Below are 18,161 nucleotides of genomic sequence, written 5' to 3' on the forward strand. Positions count from 1 at the left end.
TGGCTTGATACTTTCATAATTTTTATCTAGTAAGCAGGATTAAAGCAAGGCTAAAGTTTTCGTTGGTAAAAGAGCAGCTTTCACCCAAGCTGTTTTATTGTTTCTATGGTTGCAAAGTGGTCTTGTCTCTGTCTTGTTCCAGAGTGGCCTTGTGTACATCTTACTTATATTCTAGAAGGTATTGTGTAAGTTCATTTGGGAATACCATGGCATGGATGCTAGCTGCCAATGAGGAAGCTTTACACTTTCTCAAGATAATCAACCTCACTAATAGTAAAGTAAATGCAAATTACAGCAACAAATACCTTTCACCTTTCTTCACACATGAGATTTTAAAAAATAAAAAGTGGTAACACCCAGTGCTAAGGGAAATGTATGGAAATAGGTTTTCTCATTCACACTAGATACAGTGTGAATTGTTAAAATTTTTTAAAATTATTATTATGGAAAATTTCAAACATATATAAAAGAAGACCATTGTATAATAGGCTCCCATTATACCGGCTTCAACAACTATCAACTCATGGCCACTCTTATTTCATCCATCCTTTCATCCACTTCTTTCCCTCCAGTACTTTTCGGAAGGAAAGTATTTCATCCATAAATATTTCAGTTTGTATCTCTACCATTATCACATCTTAAAAAATAACAAAAATTCCTTAATTTAATGAAATATCTAGTCAGTGTTGAAATTTCCAACTGTTTTACAAATGTCATATTTATTTTCATAGTTTGTGTGAATCGAGATCCAAATAAGGTCCACACATAGCTTTCTAAAGTAAGTAATATGGCCTTACATATTAAAAACAAAATATGTACATATCCTTTGATCTAATAATCTTAGTCCTAACAATCTAAGGATGAATCTATGAGAATATTTATTGTGGCATTGTTTGTAATGACAAAAACTTGAAAACAACTTGAATTTCCACTAATAAAGTAAGAGTAAATTAATGTATACGTGTGTAGTATGGATAACTGTGTGGCTATTAAAAAATCAAGTTGGATTTATAGCTCCTGCTCTGGTGGGGTGCCCTGATGAATTAAGCAAGAAAGGATATAACTGAGAAATATATATGGTTTATGATCTGACTTTTGTAAAAACAAATGACAAATTCACAATCTTCTATATATTTTTATATATTTATTTATGTGTGTGTGTATGTGTCTATATATATTTGTAGATGTTTACATGGTTATGGAGAAAAATGTGTGGGCTCATATACCTGAGCAAATGACATTGGTTACATGATCGTTGTCAAGAAAGAGTGTATAAGGCAAAGGGAAATAAGAATAAAATCAGATTAAAACATGGAAAAATAGTTATGGTATATGTTAAATGAAATGTAGAAATCAAAACTCTAGTCATAATATCATTGCAAATGAGTATGTAAAACTGAATGTAGTGGTAACAAAGGACAAAGGAAAACTTAATTTAAGTGGTAGTTTCATCTTGGATTTTTCTTTCCTCAAGAAAGTAACATTGAAAAAAAGAAAAATAGATTAATGTTTTATGTGTGTGTCTGTATATATATCTATATAGAGAGAGATATATATCCTTATAACAATCAAATAAATCCATATTTGGTCAATAAATGAGAACAAACCAATTTTTGTCTATTTGATTTTGTCTGTCAAGAATACAAATGCAGAAAACATCTGTTCAGATAATTATGTTGTACAAAATTGTGTTAATAACTTCATTTCTTTACTAACTCAGGGCAGCCCACCCAAGCAATCCTGGAATCCTTTAATGCAGTTAAAATTAAAAATCCTGATAATTCCTATAAAACTGAGGCTGGCACTGTGGTCATTCATACAATTTGGCCTGAATTGGTGACCTAATCCAATTATTACTCAAATCAGAAACGTAAAATTTCTTCACTCTATGTTTTCTACTACACTTACTGCTAATGAACAAATTGTTAGATACAAAGACAGGATTTAAGTAATTCATCCTCCCCCAAATAGTTTCCTATATTCTTCTAATTTAACGGATTGCTTGTGCAGTTTCTTTTAAACTCTGCTTCCCCAGGAGTCCACCAGTGCCATAGGTAACTGACTCAATTCTCCCACTACTTTCCTCCATTCAATTTAAATTCATGAACTACCATAATGCCAAATGTTCCTTCAAATAGTATGTACCAACTCAGACAACTGTAAACAGAAATGTAAAGCCAACGTTAAAATGGCATGGCCATAAAATGATTCAGAATGTGCTTACAATTTTTAAATACTATTGTTCACTTGAAAATTACAAAGTTAGTTTAATTTTTTCCTCTTTTTCTCCATAGAATTTACAGACTCCCAGGCGGTCTGGGCACACAAATAGAGACAGAGATTTAGGATTTTTAAGAAGCTTACTGATGAAAGCAACTAGGATGATAACATCATCAATCAGCCTAATAGTTCAACTCTAATTTACAGCTGATTACCCTTGCAATTAGGAGGAACTATTTAGTTCCTGTTTCTTTTTTTCTCCCACTTGGACCATTCCCCCATCAAACAATGAAAATTGTTTTGAAAATTTTGACAAAGAATTTGGCTTTAAATAAGGAATTCCATTTCTAGATATCTAACTTAAAGAGATATTTGGTCCAGATAAGTATGTAAGAATACTTGAAAATGCAGTATGATGTTGTAAACATCCTAAGTGTTCATTATTAGGTAGTTGAATAAATTATAAAATAATGTAATACTCTGCTCAATAAACATTAGGTATTCATACAAATTCTACTGATAGCTATTGAAAAAGATGAACAGCCCAGGAGAAAAAAAATAGTGAATGTGTATGAACAATTTCAAGAAAAAAACTACAAATGGCCAATGAAAATTTTTGAAGTATCTCAACTTCATAATAAAGTAAATGCAAATCAGAACAAGATACCAATTTTAATGTATTTGATTGGCAACAACTAAAATTTTTGATAACCAATGCTCGTGGAAGTTTCGGAAACAAGCACTCAAACACTCTTGTTGGCACGTTATTTGGTGCAACCTTTCTGGATAATAATTTGGTAATTTCCATCAACATGTAAAACACATATATCCTTTAACCCAGTCCTCAATGCTTAGGATTTTCTCTGTAGATATGCTAATAAGACTTAAGATAAGTACATAGATATTCTTACAACACTGTTATACCAGTAGGAGTAAAATCTAAACCACACAACAAACAAACAAGCAAAACCCTAGGAACAACCAAAATTACCATGATAGGGAACTAATTAAATAAATTGTGGCACATTCTAACAAATGACTTTTTATGCAGCTCAGAAATATATGCATTATGTTATATATTATATAATATAATATAATATATATATTTTATAACTTGCAGTTAGGGAACTATCCCCATAACATATTAAATGAAAAAGCAAAGTAAATAACTGTGTATACTATGATCTTTTGTGTTAAAAACAGACAAAAAGGATATAGAAAGATAGAAATAAGTATACGTAAATAATTTTGTATGTTTTGAAGGATTCACAAGAAACTAAGAAAGGCATTTTAGCCTTGGGAAGATGAACTAGGAAAGGGAGGGTGGCCCTCAACACTCACTTTTTATTTGGTAACTTTTCGTAGCATGAATTTTCTAATCTCATAGATTTGTTTCTTTTAATTTAACAAACTGTTCCCTATAGGCTATAAGGGATGGGAGAATGTTTACTTCTTTGTGCTTTTCTATAAAATAAGAGCAAATCTCATACTATTTTTAAAATATTATCATGAGTCAAAAAATGGATATTGTAGATCTATATTCACTGACAGAGAAAACTGTAAGGACTTTTTTTTTTTTAATTTAAGAAAGCCCAATTGCAGTACAATGTGCATAGTATGAGCCCATTTATATAAAATTGTGTGTTGGCACCTGTGGGTATTGACATTAAGAAATGTCTGGGGCTTCCCTGGTGGCGCAGTGGTTGAGAATCTGCCTGCCAATGTAGGGGACACGGGTTCGAGCCCTGGTCTGGGAAGATCCCACATGCCGCGGAGCAACTAGGCCCGTGAGCCACAATTACTGAACCTGCGCGTCTGGAGCCTGTGCTCCGCAACAAGAGAGGCCGCGATAGTGAGAGGCCCGCGCACCGCGATGAAGGGTGGCCCCCGCTTGCCGCAACTGGAAAAAGCCCTCGCACAGAAACGAAGACCCAACACAGCCATAAATAAATAAATAAAATTAAAAAAAAAAAAGAAATGTCTGGAAAGATATTATCAAAGTGCAATGTTATTACATATTCTGTTTTGTAACCACTCTAAATTGCCTTAATTTTCTCAAAATGAGGATGCATCATCTTTGAACATAGTAACACAAAATTTTAATATAAACTCTGACATCTATTTGATATCTCAGCAAACTAGAAGCTGGAATGGAAACGAGGAAAGGATAAGAAAATGATTTAAATAAAGTTATGCACACTGAGAGGCTGCCTACTAAAGCAGTCCAGTGCAAAATTGAGGAGTGACCCAAAACTGGGAGTTTATACCTGGAATCCAGCAAGGGGAACAGAGTGTTCCCTAGGGCAGGAGAGAAACCTGAGCTGGATAGCTTTAGCATAAACAAAAGTGGGTCTGCAGGCACTGACTTGCCACAATGAAAAAAATAAAAATTAAAATTAAAAAACCTTTTAAAGATGTATATCCACTAAAAAAGTCTCCATTAATAAGTAAGGAAGCCCTGTTGCTTAGAACATTTTTACTGCAAATCATGGTTCAAATCTCCATACTAAAGCAGACATGGTTTTTGGATAAAGCTGAAAATACATGTCATTTTGAATAAGTACATATGAATATAGGTAAATGTTAAAAAAAAAAAAAAAAAAAGCTCTAGAGGGGTAAACACAGCAGCACTGAAGAGGGGGAACTGGAATCAGGATGGAGGAGGTGGTCAAAGAGGCCACCTTGTCTGTAATGTTTGAATTTTTTAATAAAAGGAAAGTATTCACATATTTTTATTGTGGTTAAAATATACATAAAATTTACATTACAGCCATTTTTAATGTTCAATTCAGTGGCACAGTACGGTCACAATATTATGCAACCATCACCACTCTCAACTTCCAGAACTTTTTCATCATCCCAAATAGAAACTCTGTACCCATTAAATAACTCCCCATTTCCCTTCCCCCAACCCCTGATAACCTCTATTCTATTTTTCTGTCTCTATGAATTTACCTATTCTAGGTAACTCACATAAGTAAAATCATAAAATATTTGTCTCTGTGACTGGCTTATTATATTTAGCATAGTTTCCTCAACTTTCATCCATGGTGTAGCATATGTCATAATTTCCATCCTTTTTAAGGCTGAATAGAATTCCATTGTGTGGATATACCATTCATCTGCTGATGAACCCTTGGGTGATTTCTACCTTTGGCTATTATGAATAATGCTCTGAAGATTGGTGGCTAAGTATCTGTTTGAGTCCCCGCTCTCAAGCCTTTTGGGAAAATACCTAGGAGTCGAATTGCTGAATCATATGGTAATTCTAACTTTTTGAGGAACTGCCAAACTGTTCTCCCCAGCAGCTGCACTATTTTACATTCCCACCAGCAATGCATGAGGGTTCCAATTTCTCCACATCCTTGCCAAAACTTGTTTTTCCTTTTTTTTTTCCTAATAATAAGCCACCGTATGGGTGTGAAATGTTATCTCATTGTGGTTTTGATTTGCATTTGCACATTTTTTTTCATGTACTATAAATGTTTAATTAAAAATTATTTTAGAAGAAGAAAGTAAGGGATCAGGATTTGTTTTCTTCATTCACAAGCAAGGGATACCTTCTTCACTGCTAAGCTCTGTGAGGATAGAGGCCAGGGCTGTCCTGCTCACTGTTGCATCCCCAGCCCCCAACAAGGTGCCTGGCACCTAGTAGGCACTCATTAAATAGAGTACCCATTTGAGGCATAAATGACTGCATTATCCTCCCAATTTATGTATGAGTTGAGGGGAATAAGTCTATGAAGAAGTGTCACCTTGAAAAATATACACACAAATATTATTCAACCATAAAAAAAGAAGGAAATCCTACCATTTGCGACCATATGGATAGACCTTGAGGGCATTTTCCTAAGTGAAATAATTCAGACAGAGAAAGACAAATACTATATGATCTCACTTATACGTGTAATCTAGAAACACCAAACTCAGAGAAAATGAGAGTAGAATGGTGGTTGCCAGGGTCTGGGTGTTGGTGGGGGGAATGGGGAGATGTTGGTCAAAGGGTACAAACTTCCAGTTATAAGATGAATAAGTTCCAGGGATCTAATGTACAGCATGATGACTATAGATAATAATACTGTATTATATATTTAAATGTTGCTTTACTGTTCTCACCATAACAACAACAACAAAATGGTAATTATGTGAGATAAAGGATGTATTAACTAACCTTATTGTGGTAAACATTTCCCAATATATACATATATAAAAACATCACACTGTACACCTAAAACTTACACAATGTTATATGTCAATTATATTTCAATAATCTGGAAAAAATAATACAAGTCATCCAGAGGAAAAAGAAAAATACACATACATACTAATTTCTGAAAAAGACATCATCATAAATTTGGAAGTCTTGGGTAAACAGCCTATTTCAAGACAGATACAGGATAGCCAAGAAAAGTGACATAAGTGACACTACTTACGGTTTTAAGAAAGGCAACTTCGGGGCGGTATTCATCCATCTGGGTTGCCAGATAAGGACAAGGAACTTTTCAAGTGTACTCATATTCTACAACCAGGGACCCTATATTTCCTGAGTTTCAGGCAGGATGGCTGATGAGAAAGATATATACAATCAGAACACTGTTGTACCCCTGAAGTCTTATCACTATTTGTGTGCTTGAAAGTCAGTTACTAATATTAATCACTTTATCATAAATTCTGCAACAGAAGTAGATATTTGAATTTTTTTCCAATTTGTTCACATATCCATTAATGAACATTACTTATTGTAGATGGCAACCATCCATTGCTTCTCTCTAGCTAAAGAGGATGGAGGCCATTCATCTTGTTCTCCCATTCCCTTCCCACAAGTTTAAAGTGCAGTAAACTACTCCTCTCTCCACTCCCCAAGCTGAGAACTTGTCTGAAAGTCACGGAACTATTTCCCTGCATAAGCCCCTGATGCCCCTAGGGGTGAAGGAAGGGAGGAGAGAGCTAGTTGGTGCTAAGAGAAGAGCACCAAGATGGGAGCTGCCTGCATTCCCTTCCTCCTTGAGTTATGCATGTAAATTCTCCATGGGTGAGTCAACTGGAGAGCACAGAAGGTGGCTGAGGCTTAAGGCCCTTGCTGGCACTCCCCAAGAAGCCCCTCCAGACAAGGATCCCCCAACAACAAAAGGCTATATGTTAGACTGCCCCTGGCAGGGACTGGTGGGGATGTCTGGGAGAAAGGGTTGAGATTGACCTCTCCTACATTAGAGAGTGCACAGGGGAGGCCCCAGAGAGCAACAATGTGCCCATTCCAAGTAAGAGAGCTGGAATCCGGACTCCTGACACATTGGGAGAACTGTTACTGAAGTAGCAACAACCAGAAGAAAAAGAACAGATAACTCTTCATGGACAGTCCTGCAGAGAACATTCTTTCTCCCTCCTCCTCATCCCTACTTAGGAGCAGAGCCAAGAAGAAAGAAAGGGAGTGACATTACCACTCCCTCCACTAAGAACTGTTGTAGCCACAAGTCCACCTGCACCAGGAGAACGGGAAGAGCTATGAATTAAATAAGAGATTAACGATTTTAAATGGGCAGGCCTAAGTCATAATACTTGGAATGGGACTGTATTAGTTACTGAAAGTGACTGTACAGTTATGGGACCAGAGTAGAATATTCTTAAGGGAATCTGTTCAACAGAGTTAAATGAATTTCTAAAGACAGTGGTAATGGTTATAGGGGAAACAAATTAAATCGCTTCATATTTATATCTCACAAGTGAAGACTTCACAAACTGGCTATATACTTATCATAATCTATAATTATTTACTAGTTTATTGTCTTCCCCATAAACTATAAGCACCATGGATCAGAGACCATGTCTATATTGTTCACTATTGTATCCCTTGAGTACAGCATATGTGCTCAACAATAATTTGCTGAATGTAGATTCCTTATCTTTTAAAGATACAAACTGAAATGTTTGCAGAATAAACAATGTGATGTCTGATAAAAAAAAAAAAAAGAAAGAAGCCAGACCAAGAAAAGTTCATGTCATGATGTATGTGCATGCGTGCATGCATGCATTCCTGCATGCGTGTGTGTGTGTGTGTGACAATCATAAAAAAAAAAAATTCAGGAAGGTAGAGGTGAGAGAGTGCGTGGGAATATAAACAGAACAAGATTGATAATTCTTGAAGCTGGATGATGGGCATACGGGGTTCATTATAATCTCTTTTGTTTAATTTTTTTAAATAGTGGTAAAATTATAATTGTTTCTTAATTTTTTTCTCAACATAATATGAAAACATCTAAATATACATAAAAGGTAAAAGTGAACACCCATATAACTACCATGTATTTGACAATGTTAATCTTTTATTATATTTACTTTACCCACATCTATCCTTCTATACATTTATCCATCTTATTTTTGATGCATTTCAAAGTAATTTGCAGACTTCATTACACTTCACTCCTTAACACTATAGCATGCATATCATAAACCTCAAAAATTTTTACCATTTCTTTTTTTTTAAGGTAAAATTTACTTACAGTGAAATCATATATTTACTATATGTAAACATATATCATATATTTACTATATAAAATAACATTTATTAATATAATCTACAAAAATACATATTATTTATATTTGTCCTTATATTTAGAAGTTCATAGCATGTTATGTTTGTGTTCCTCCAAAATTCATATGGTGAAACTCTAACCCTGCAATGTAATGGTATCTGGAGATGTGGTCTTTGGGAGGTAATTAAGGTCAGATTAAATTAGGGCATGAGAGCATGAGGGTATCCTCATGATAGGATTAGTGCCCTTATAAGAAGGCCACTAATCCTCACCCTCATCCTCTCCCTGCATGCACCCACTGGGGAAAGGCCATTTGAAGATATACTGAGAAATCTGCAACCCAAGGAAAGAGTCTTCACTGGGAACTGAGTTGGTCAGCGCCTTAATCTTGGACTTCCCAGCCTCCAGGACCATGAGAAAATAAATTTCTGTTGTTTAAGCCACCAGTCGATGGTATTTTGTTATGGCAACCTGAGCACACGAAGGCATAGTGTTAGTAGGAAGCCACTGAAGGGGTTCATTACATACTTTCTTAAAGAGTACTCTGGCTAAGTGTGGAGGAAGGAATGAAATAGGACAAGAATAGATTCAGGAAGACTGGATAGGAGGCTATGACTACTGACTAGACTAGAGGTGATCTTAGCTTGCCTAGAATCATAAGAGCAGAGACCAAAAGAAGCAAGGGAGTGCAAGAAATATTTAGGGGGTAAAAGAGACAGGATTTGTTGAGAGCATAAAGCTGTGCAATTGCTGGCTGGTAGTACCACCAGTCACTGAAGTAGGGAACACAGAGAAGAAGCAGGCTTTATTTTTGGAGGGCCAGGTAGGGGGATGGAGGTTGAGTTCAGTTTTGGACATATTCAACTTGAGATGCCTATGAGGTTCAACAGACATTTGGATACATTACATCTGGAGCTTTGAGGACAGGGCTGGGCTGGGGATAAACATATGGGAGTCACCAGCATAAAAATTATCATTAGGGGCTTCCCTGGTGGAGCAGTGGTTGAGAATCTGCCTGCCAATGCAGGTGACACGGGTTCAAGCCCTGGTCTGGGAAGATCCCACATGCCGCGGAGCAACTAGGCCTGTGAGCCACAACTACTGAGCCTGCATGTCTGGAGCCTGTGCTCCGCAACAAGAGAGGCCGCAATAGTGAGAGGCCCGCGCATTGCGATGAAGAGTGGTCCCCGCTTGCTGCAACTAGAGAAAGCCCTCGCACAGAAACAAAGACCCAACACAGGCAAAAAAATAAAAAAATTATAAATAAATTTTAAAAAAATTATCATTAAAGCATGGAAATGGTTGAGATTGTGTAGGGAGAAGTATGCGAAGGTCATGAGGAACACCATGATTTAAGGAGTAAGTTAGAGGAGCAGTAGTTAGCTAAGGAGAATGAAAAGAAGTGGTAACAGAGGTGCTGAGTCACAGAAACCCAAAAAAGAAGTTAAATAAACTAAATGTTAAATGGCATTTGGTGAAGACAAACAACTTAATGAATCCCTTCACAACAAGGATGATTTCAAACATACCACCAGAACATCTGAAATCTGTTGGCCATTGACCTGAGGTTTTCAATGCATGGTCCCCACAAGAGCAGCATCAACATCACCCGGGAACCTGTTAGAAATGAAAACTGGGTGGCCCCACCTCATAAACCTACTAAATCAGAAACCCTGGGGTGTGGCCCAGCAATCTGTGTTTTAACAAGCCTTCTGGGTGATTCTGATGCTCACTAAAGTTTGGGAATCGCTGCTCTAAGCAGTGCTTAGATAGCACCTGATAACCATTCCTTTAGGAACCAATCCCCTTTCCGATAAACACATTTTCCTTTGGCTCTGTTAATACATTTTGCCAAATTGCTAGAGCCTGGGCAGCAAGATTTGGTCAATACCCCATTTATTGTAACACAGATCTTATCCTGATTTTAACGTTCCTGCTCAACAACCAACTACCTACGGCTTCTCCCTCCACTGGGTATATCTTTTTTGCTTATTCATAACATCTAAATATTCATAATGTCTGCTCCTTCATCGCTTCTCTTTGTGCATTTTTTTCAGTCTCTGATCCTGCTACCAACTGAACAAATCTCTAAATCTCAGTTTAAATTCCTGAGTGACATATATTGTTGGTGAAACCGCAAATTGGTACAATTTAGTAATTTGGCATCATTTATCGGAACAGAAACAGCGCCTCCGACCTAGTAATTCCACTTCTAGGAATTGATCCTACAAAGGTACTTGCACGTGTGCAGAAAGAAGTGTGGCCTCTCTCCCCCCACTCAGTCAGAGGCCAGCTCACCCACCCTCAGTCAGTAGGGGCCCCCTCTACCCCGCCAGTCCGAGGCCAGGTTCCACCCTCAAGGGACGCTCTTCGGGTGAGTATGTCGAGGCCGTCTGGGTCAGAGAGGCCTGTTCACACCTCACTTCACACTTGAGTCAGAAGCAGCAGGGGAAGCCCTCACAGCCTCAGCGTCCCGCACGGCCGCCCCCAACACCGGCCCAAGCCGGCTGCGACTTGATTTTCTCTCTCTCTTTCCGGGAAGAGAGTACGAGTACCACCGCCAAAAACCGTGACCGCGGCCCTTACCCAACCGCTAGCCGCCCGCCGCCCGCCGCCCGCCGCACGCCGCCAGGGGGCGGGGCTCCGGAGGGGCGGGAAGGGGCCGACGGGGCGGGGATCGGGGCGGGAAGGGGCGGGGCCGTTGGGGTGATGGCCCCGGTTGTCGCCGCCGCCGCCGCCGCCTCAGCAGCAGGAACCGAAGTCGCCGCCGCCGCTGCCGCCTCCCGGGTCGCCGGCCGCCCGTGCGCTGGCTCGGCCGGGACCCGCAGCCATGGAGGACTTCATCGTGATCTCGGACGACAGCGGCTCCGAGAGCTCCGGGGGGACCCGCTCGGGCCGGGCGCGGAGGCTCCGCCGGGCCCTGTCCAGGACCACCGGCGCACTGCCCCGTCGGACCGTGGTGAGTGAGCGAGCCGCCGCTCCCTGAGCCCCGCCGCGACCGGAGCGCCGCCTCCGCTCGGGCCACCCTCGGCCCGGCCCGCTGGCTCCGGCGGCCCCGCCGCCCGCGCCTGGGCGCCTCACAGCTGCAACGGCTTCCCGCCTTGCCGCCTTCCCGGCGTGTTCTACCCTGAGGAGTGCGGCGGGCCCGGATCGGGAGGCCGGGCCTCCCGGGCTCCGCACTCAAGCCCGAGCGGGCTGAGGCTGGAGAGTGGCCACCGAGCACATGGACGAGGTCCTGGTGCGGGGGGTGCAGGAGCCCACAGCGGGCGGCGGTCTCAGGTCGGGCCGCGCGCTTCCCCGAGCCTTGGCGGGGGTGGCGGCCGGGGGGCCCGGGGGCACACGGGGTCCTAGGGGTAGTCCCGGACCTCCGGGCGGGGACGCGGGAGCGTGTAATTGTTTGGCTTGTGGTGGGTACAGATGTATGCAGGGAGGTAACAGGAGCCCGGGCGGGGAGGGAGGGAAGCTGGGGCCTGGGCCAGATGGTGGCCGCGCTCCAGGGCCTGGCAGCCGAGCGAGGGGCCCGATTTTGGAGTTGTGCAGGAGGGCCGTTTTATTTCGCTTAGGAAACATTTACCGAGCTCTAAAGGAATAGGGAGGGAAACATCTTGCACGATTTCTTTTTCCCTCAGGCTCTTTGTCCTTCTTCCTAAGGTAGTGAATAAAACATCTATGGTCCCTGCCTTTCTAGAATCCTCCACAGATATTTATTGAACCCCTACTATGGGCCTGATGTTCTAAGAGCTGGGGATACGATGGAGAACACAACATTTGCGGCTTCTGTCATAGAAGGTGATATAATCAACAAGTGGCTATTGAGTACTCAAGGGATGGGAGGTGGGCAAGGCTTTCTATCAGGAGACTCCCAGCATCAGACTTCCAACAATCTTCCCAGCCTCCCAAAGCCACACCCCAGAAATAACAGAATTGTCACACTGATGTTATTTGTGAACCCCTTTCTTCCTTTGCAAATACTTCATCAAGACAAATCTAGCTTCTGCTTCTCCAATCCCATTCCCATTGTAGTCCCTAAGCCTCCACTGTGAGCCACTGCAGGTATAGTGCTAAATCTAGGAGGTCACTGTAGAATAAATGGCATGCAAAACCAATTAACTTATAGTGCTATGTTGCCATGGTTCAAGCAAGAGGGATTCTCAATAAATTTCAGTAAAGAATTTAGATGAGATGGACAGACAAAAGATTTTCAAGGTAAAAGTGACCCAACTTGGGAAGTGAATGGATGTCCCTAGTGCTGTGACAGTGTGGGGGACATACTAGATCCACAATAAATATTTGTTGGATGAAAGAATGGTTGACGGAATGGGAGAGCGAACAGTTCAGACGGATGTTTGACCATGAGAGCGAATACAGTAGGAGCAGGCTTGGGGTGGAGGGAATGCTGCATTCAGTTTGAACTCTGGAGAAAAGTCAGGACTGGAAAGATTTGGTAATCATCTAAACAGAAAGGAGCATCGAAGGTCTAATTGTGACTTAGATAATCAAGGGAAAGAATATAGAAAGAAAAGAGGTGGAAGAAAAAAATACTGCAGAATAACTCCCAACTGCATCTCCTCCTAGTTCCTCCTCTTTCCTATTCCTCCTTCTCTCAATCCCCCTTTAATTTGTCCTTCCTACTAACTTTGTCCTTTGCTCCCAAGTGGTGTCCATCTTCCCTCATCCTGGGTCAGCTTCCTTCTCCAGGTGCCCATATGTCATCCTTATCCCAGTCTGTCGCGTGTGTTGTGACCCTTCACACACATACATAGGGGCACTCTCAAACTGCCCCCCTACCCTCCCTTGTGACCACCCAACCATGCATTTTGATTTGGAGCTTTTCGAGTTGAAGAGAAATGAAGGGCAAGTTCCAGAGTAGTACCCAGTGTAAATCTCGCTTCTCCAGATACTTACTCCACCTTTCTAAAAACTCCGGGCTGGTTCTCCTTTTATCTTTCTTGCAAGTTAGATAAGGGTGGTAGGATAACCACACAAAAGATCAAAGGCATTGAGAGACTCGAGCAAGGTTATAAAGCCTAAAGCGCCTTTGTCCAGCTTTTCCTCAAGACCCTGAGGTCAGAGAAACCTCTGTTTAAATCAGGAACTCCCCCGCCTCGCCCCGCCCCCAACAGCTGTGTGAGCTTTGGCAAGTTCTGTCATCTCTCTCAGCTTTTGCATTTGAGAACATTAATACCTACCTGGCAGGACCATTAAAAGGTTTTTAATGAAACAATGCAAGGAAAATGCCAGCATAAATGATAGCTTTTGCTACACTTTGTGCTGTTTCTCAAGCTTGGCAAGCAATGGAATAAAAGAAACAAGTTTTGTAATTTTTTTTTTCTTTTTTACAAATATTGACTGAGGGGAAACAACTTGCTTGAATTCAGGAAATCAGAAACCCATCTCCAATGCTGAAGTTGATGTTTCTGAACTTCTGGCTCTTAACCTGGGCTTTAGTCTTCAGTAAGTTGATGAAATGTGTCTGTGTTTTTTTATAATATTTATTGCCTTTTTTCCCCCTCTACTTATAAAAGCAGAATATATTCAGATAATTTTGGTTGGCCTAATTACAAAAAATTGAGAAATGTATATAGAAGAAAATTTAATTGCCCTTAATCTCGCTATCCAAAAATAACCAGTGTTAACATTTTGAAGTATGCCTGCCTAAACTTTTATTTGTAAATACCAGTGTGCACTCATACATAGCCATGTGTCATCCCCATATGATTTTGCAAAAATGAAGTCTTGCTATACTTCATTGTTTTCAGTTTGCCTTTTCTCTTAATATACTTTTTATCTCTTTCTGCATCAATAAATACACTTCACCAATATTTTTAATGTATTTCATTGTACAGATTTATAATTACATTTCTCTTTTCCTATAAATCGATATTATGCTGCCATTTCTAAATTTTGTCTATTATAAACAACTCAGTGAGAAATTTCCTCATAAATAATCTTTGTACCTTTGTTTGTTTGTTTGTTTAGGATAAGTTCCTCTTAGAAGTGAGATTGCTGAGTCTAAAGGTATGCCCTCTTTGAAGGGCTTTTGATATATATTGTCATATTTCCTACAGAAGTCGTGCACCAATTATATTTTCACCATACCCCTTTCTCCACTACCTAGTCAATATCTACCCCTAGATATTGTCAATTTATTCAGTATGTAAATATTTATTGAACACTTACTATATGCCAGGCACTCTTGTAGTTGCTAAGAATACGGCTGTGTAACAAAACCAAGTCCCTGTTTTTGTGGAGATTTCATTTTAGTCAGAGGGAGACAAAGAATAAACAATCACATAAATGTCATGTCAGAGTGTTAGGAAGACAAGTAAGGCATTTTTGCTCTTTTAATATTTGCTGATTTGATAGCCAGATTCTGTGAGTTGTCATGGTTTTAATTTTTTCTATGGTTGTGGGTTGTGATTCATTCTCTCATTAAATACATATTGAGCACATGCTCTGACCTTGGGTACCAAAGGTGAACAAGATGACAATGGACCTACATTCTAGTGGGGAAATAAGAGCAATAAACTAACAAATAAGTGAACAATATAATAGAGAATAACTTGGGTGGGGTTGGGAACGTTAGATTGTGTCTTCAAAGAAGGCCTTTCTGAAGAGTTAATATTTGATAAGAGAACAAAATGACAGATTTGTTATGAGAAGATCTTGGGGAATAAAGTAGCAGTAAAGGGTGCAGCAAAAACAAAGGCTTGGAAGTTGGAAGGGGTGTGACTAATTGGAGGAATCAAAAGGCCAGTGGGGCTAGAATGTCAGTGAAGGACAGAGTTGGAAGAGATGAGAAGTAGGTGGGTTAGGTTATATAGGACCTTCTAGACCACAGTAAGGAACTTGAATTTTATTCTTATGTAATAAGAAATCTTTGAAGGGTTTTTAGCAGGGGAAAAACATGATCTAATTTACACTTTTAAAAGGTGACTAGCTACTGTGAGAGGAAAAGACTGTAAGGCAAGGTGACCATATAATTTATCATCCAAATGGGGATCCTTTTGCAAATGAAAGGGGTTGCTAACTGGAACTGGTATCAAGCAACAGGTGAAAACTGAAACTGTCCCAAACAAACCAGCTTCACCTTACTATAAGGGGACAAAAGTGGATCAGGGAGATGAGTCTTGGAAGTTGCAGTAGTAGTCCAGACCAGATATAATTATAGCTTTGTAGGTGGTGCAACTGGAAGACTGGAGAGATATGGAAGGCATTTATAAAGTAAATCCTGATCCTTGGATGTGGTTAATGAGGGAAAGGGAGAAATCAAAAATGATGCCCTGGTTTTGTCCTGAACAACTGGATGCAAGTTGGTGTCAGTCATTGAAGTGAGGAAGACTTGGGGAGGAACAGGGTTGGAGGAAAGATTCAAGAGTTCTCTTTTAAAGGTGTTAAATTTAAGATGCCTGTGGGAGAGCCAACTGGAGATGCAAGTTATAAGGTTTGTACTGAGTTTGGAAGCCAGGGGAGAAGTCCTGACTAATTTGGTGTCATTAGCACATAGGTTGTAAAGTCATTGACCTAGAAGAGTTCATCTAGGCTGACAGTCTACAAGAGGAAGAGCATCCAGGATCTAGCCCTAGAGCATGCCACAGTGCCTGGGCCAGGGGAAGGCAAGGGGAGGAGGAGCAGCTAGTGAGGTTGGAGATCAGAGTGTGTGCTCGGCATGTAGCAGAGCTGGGCATCTTGCATATGTTTATTGGAGATCTCTCTCTCTCTCTCCATATGTATGTATGTATATATATATATATATATATATATATATATATATATATATACACACACACATATACACACACATACACACATAGGGTGTGTGTGTGAATTGCCTGTTCTTATCCTATTGGGTTTCTGTTTGTTTGTGTGTTTACTAATTTCTCAGTTTTACTCACATAGTAAAGAATTTTTATAGGTTGGATTGGGTCCTCCAAAAAGATGTGTTGAAGTCCCCATCACCACTACAGAATGTGACCTTATTTGAAAATCGAGTCACTGCAGATGTAATCAGTGAAGATGAGATCATAGAGAGTAGGGTGGACCCTTAGTCCGATATGACTAGTGTCCTTATAAGAAGATGTGAAGACAGAGGAAGAACACCGTGTGACGATGGGAGTTATGCAGCTACAAATCAAGGAACACCAAGGATTGCTCATGACACCAGAAGCTAAGAGAAGGGCACAGAACAGATTCTCCCCTAGAGCCTTGGAGAGAGCATGGTCCTGCAGACACCTTGATTTTGGACTTCTGAGCCTCCAGAACTGTGAGAGGATGTTGTTTTAAGCCAGCCAGTTTGTAGTAATTTGTACTAGGAAACTACCCCTGTGTTATACATGTTACATTTTTTCCCCACTTTTGATTTCTTTGGTTTTCTTTACAGAGGTTTTAAATTTTTACATAGTCAATTCTGTCACCCTTTTCCTTTATGATTTCTGTCTTTGTTGTCATACTTAGAAAGACTTTCCTCACTCCTAAGATTATAAATATATTTTTTTTCATTAATCCACCTGGAATTAGTTTCAAAAAAAGAATAGAATGGTAATCTAATATTTTTCTCTCCAGATGGTTAGCTAGTTGTCCCAACATAATTTATTGAATTATCTGTCCTTTTTCCCCAGTGGTTTGAAATATTACCTTTATCAACTAATAACCTTCATGTCTATTTGTGGACTTTGTATTCTGACTTTGTTACATGCTGTTTTAATAAGAAGCAGAGGAAACTTTTCATTGCTCTTCTTTTTTAGAATTTTTCTGGCTAATTTTGCATATTTATTCTTTCAGATAACTTTAAAATCATTTGGTCAACTTCTAAATAATTTTTACTTTTAAAATTGGGATTGCACTAAATTTAGAAATCTGTAGTTTGTGATGTTTTATTTAATGAAGTTTTACATTTTACATGTGTATTTGTGCATCTTTTTTCTTTATTTTTTTTCTTTGTTTTATGTTTAGAAAGATATTTCCTGTCCTGAGATTATTTTCCTATTATTTACTTATTATTGTTCGTTGACTATCTCATTTTTAACATTTAGTTCTTTAATTCATCTGAAATGCTTTATATAGCATGAAGTATGCTTACCATTTTCCGTATATGTATTGCCTTATTTCTAAGACAACACTGAATCTAAGACTTGCTGTCAGTTTAAGAACGGCTTTTCAAGAAAAAAGAAACTACCGCATGAAGTGTATATACTATTAGATGCATCCTGATTGCAGATGTATGAGGGAAACATTCTGGATATTAGAATTTATAATATATGATTTTAATCATTTGTCTGGGAATCATTTCTTAAATAATTATTTTTCTCCATTTATCTGAAGCACATTATTTATACCAGATTATTTTAAGCACTTGGATCTATTTCTGGGTTTTCTTTTATGTTTCATTGATTTGTGTATTCTCAATGTCAG

The 18,161-nt window shown here is 39.5% G+C and overlaps 1 protein-coding gene across 1 annotated transcript in view; it reads left to right on the forward strand.

Moving 5' to 3' along the window:
• Window positions 1-11,450: 11,450 nt before the first annotated feature.
• SIMC1 (SUMO interacting motifs containing 1) overlaps window positions 11,451-18,161 on the forward strand; it is a 97,791-nt gene continuing 91,080 nt past the window's right edge. The window contains exon 1 of the mRNA XM_057540005.1: window positions 11,451-11,709. Coding sequence (XP_057395988.1) covers window positions 11,581-11,709 — 129 coding nt within the window. The 5' untranslated portion in view covers window positions 11,451-11,580. The remainder of the gene's footprint in view (window positions 11,710-18,161) is intronic.

Source organism: Balaenoptera acutorostrata, chromosome 2 (genome assembly GCF_949987535.1).
Source record: "Balaenoptera acutorostrata chromosome 2, mBalAcu1.1, whole genome shotgun sequence".
NCBI lineage: Eukaryota > Metazoa > Chordata > Mammalia > Artiodactyla > Balaenopteridae > Balaenoptera > Balaenoptera acutorostrata.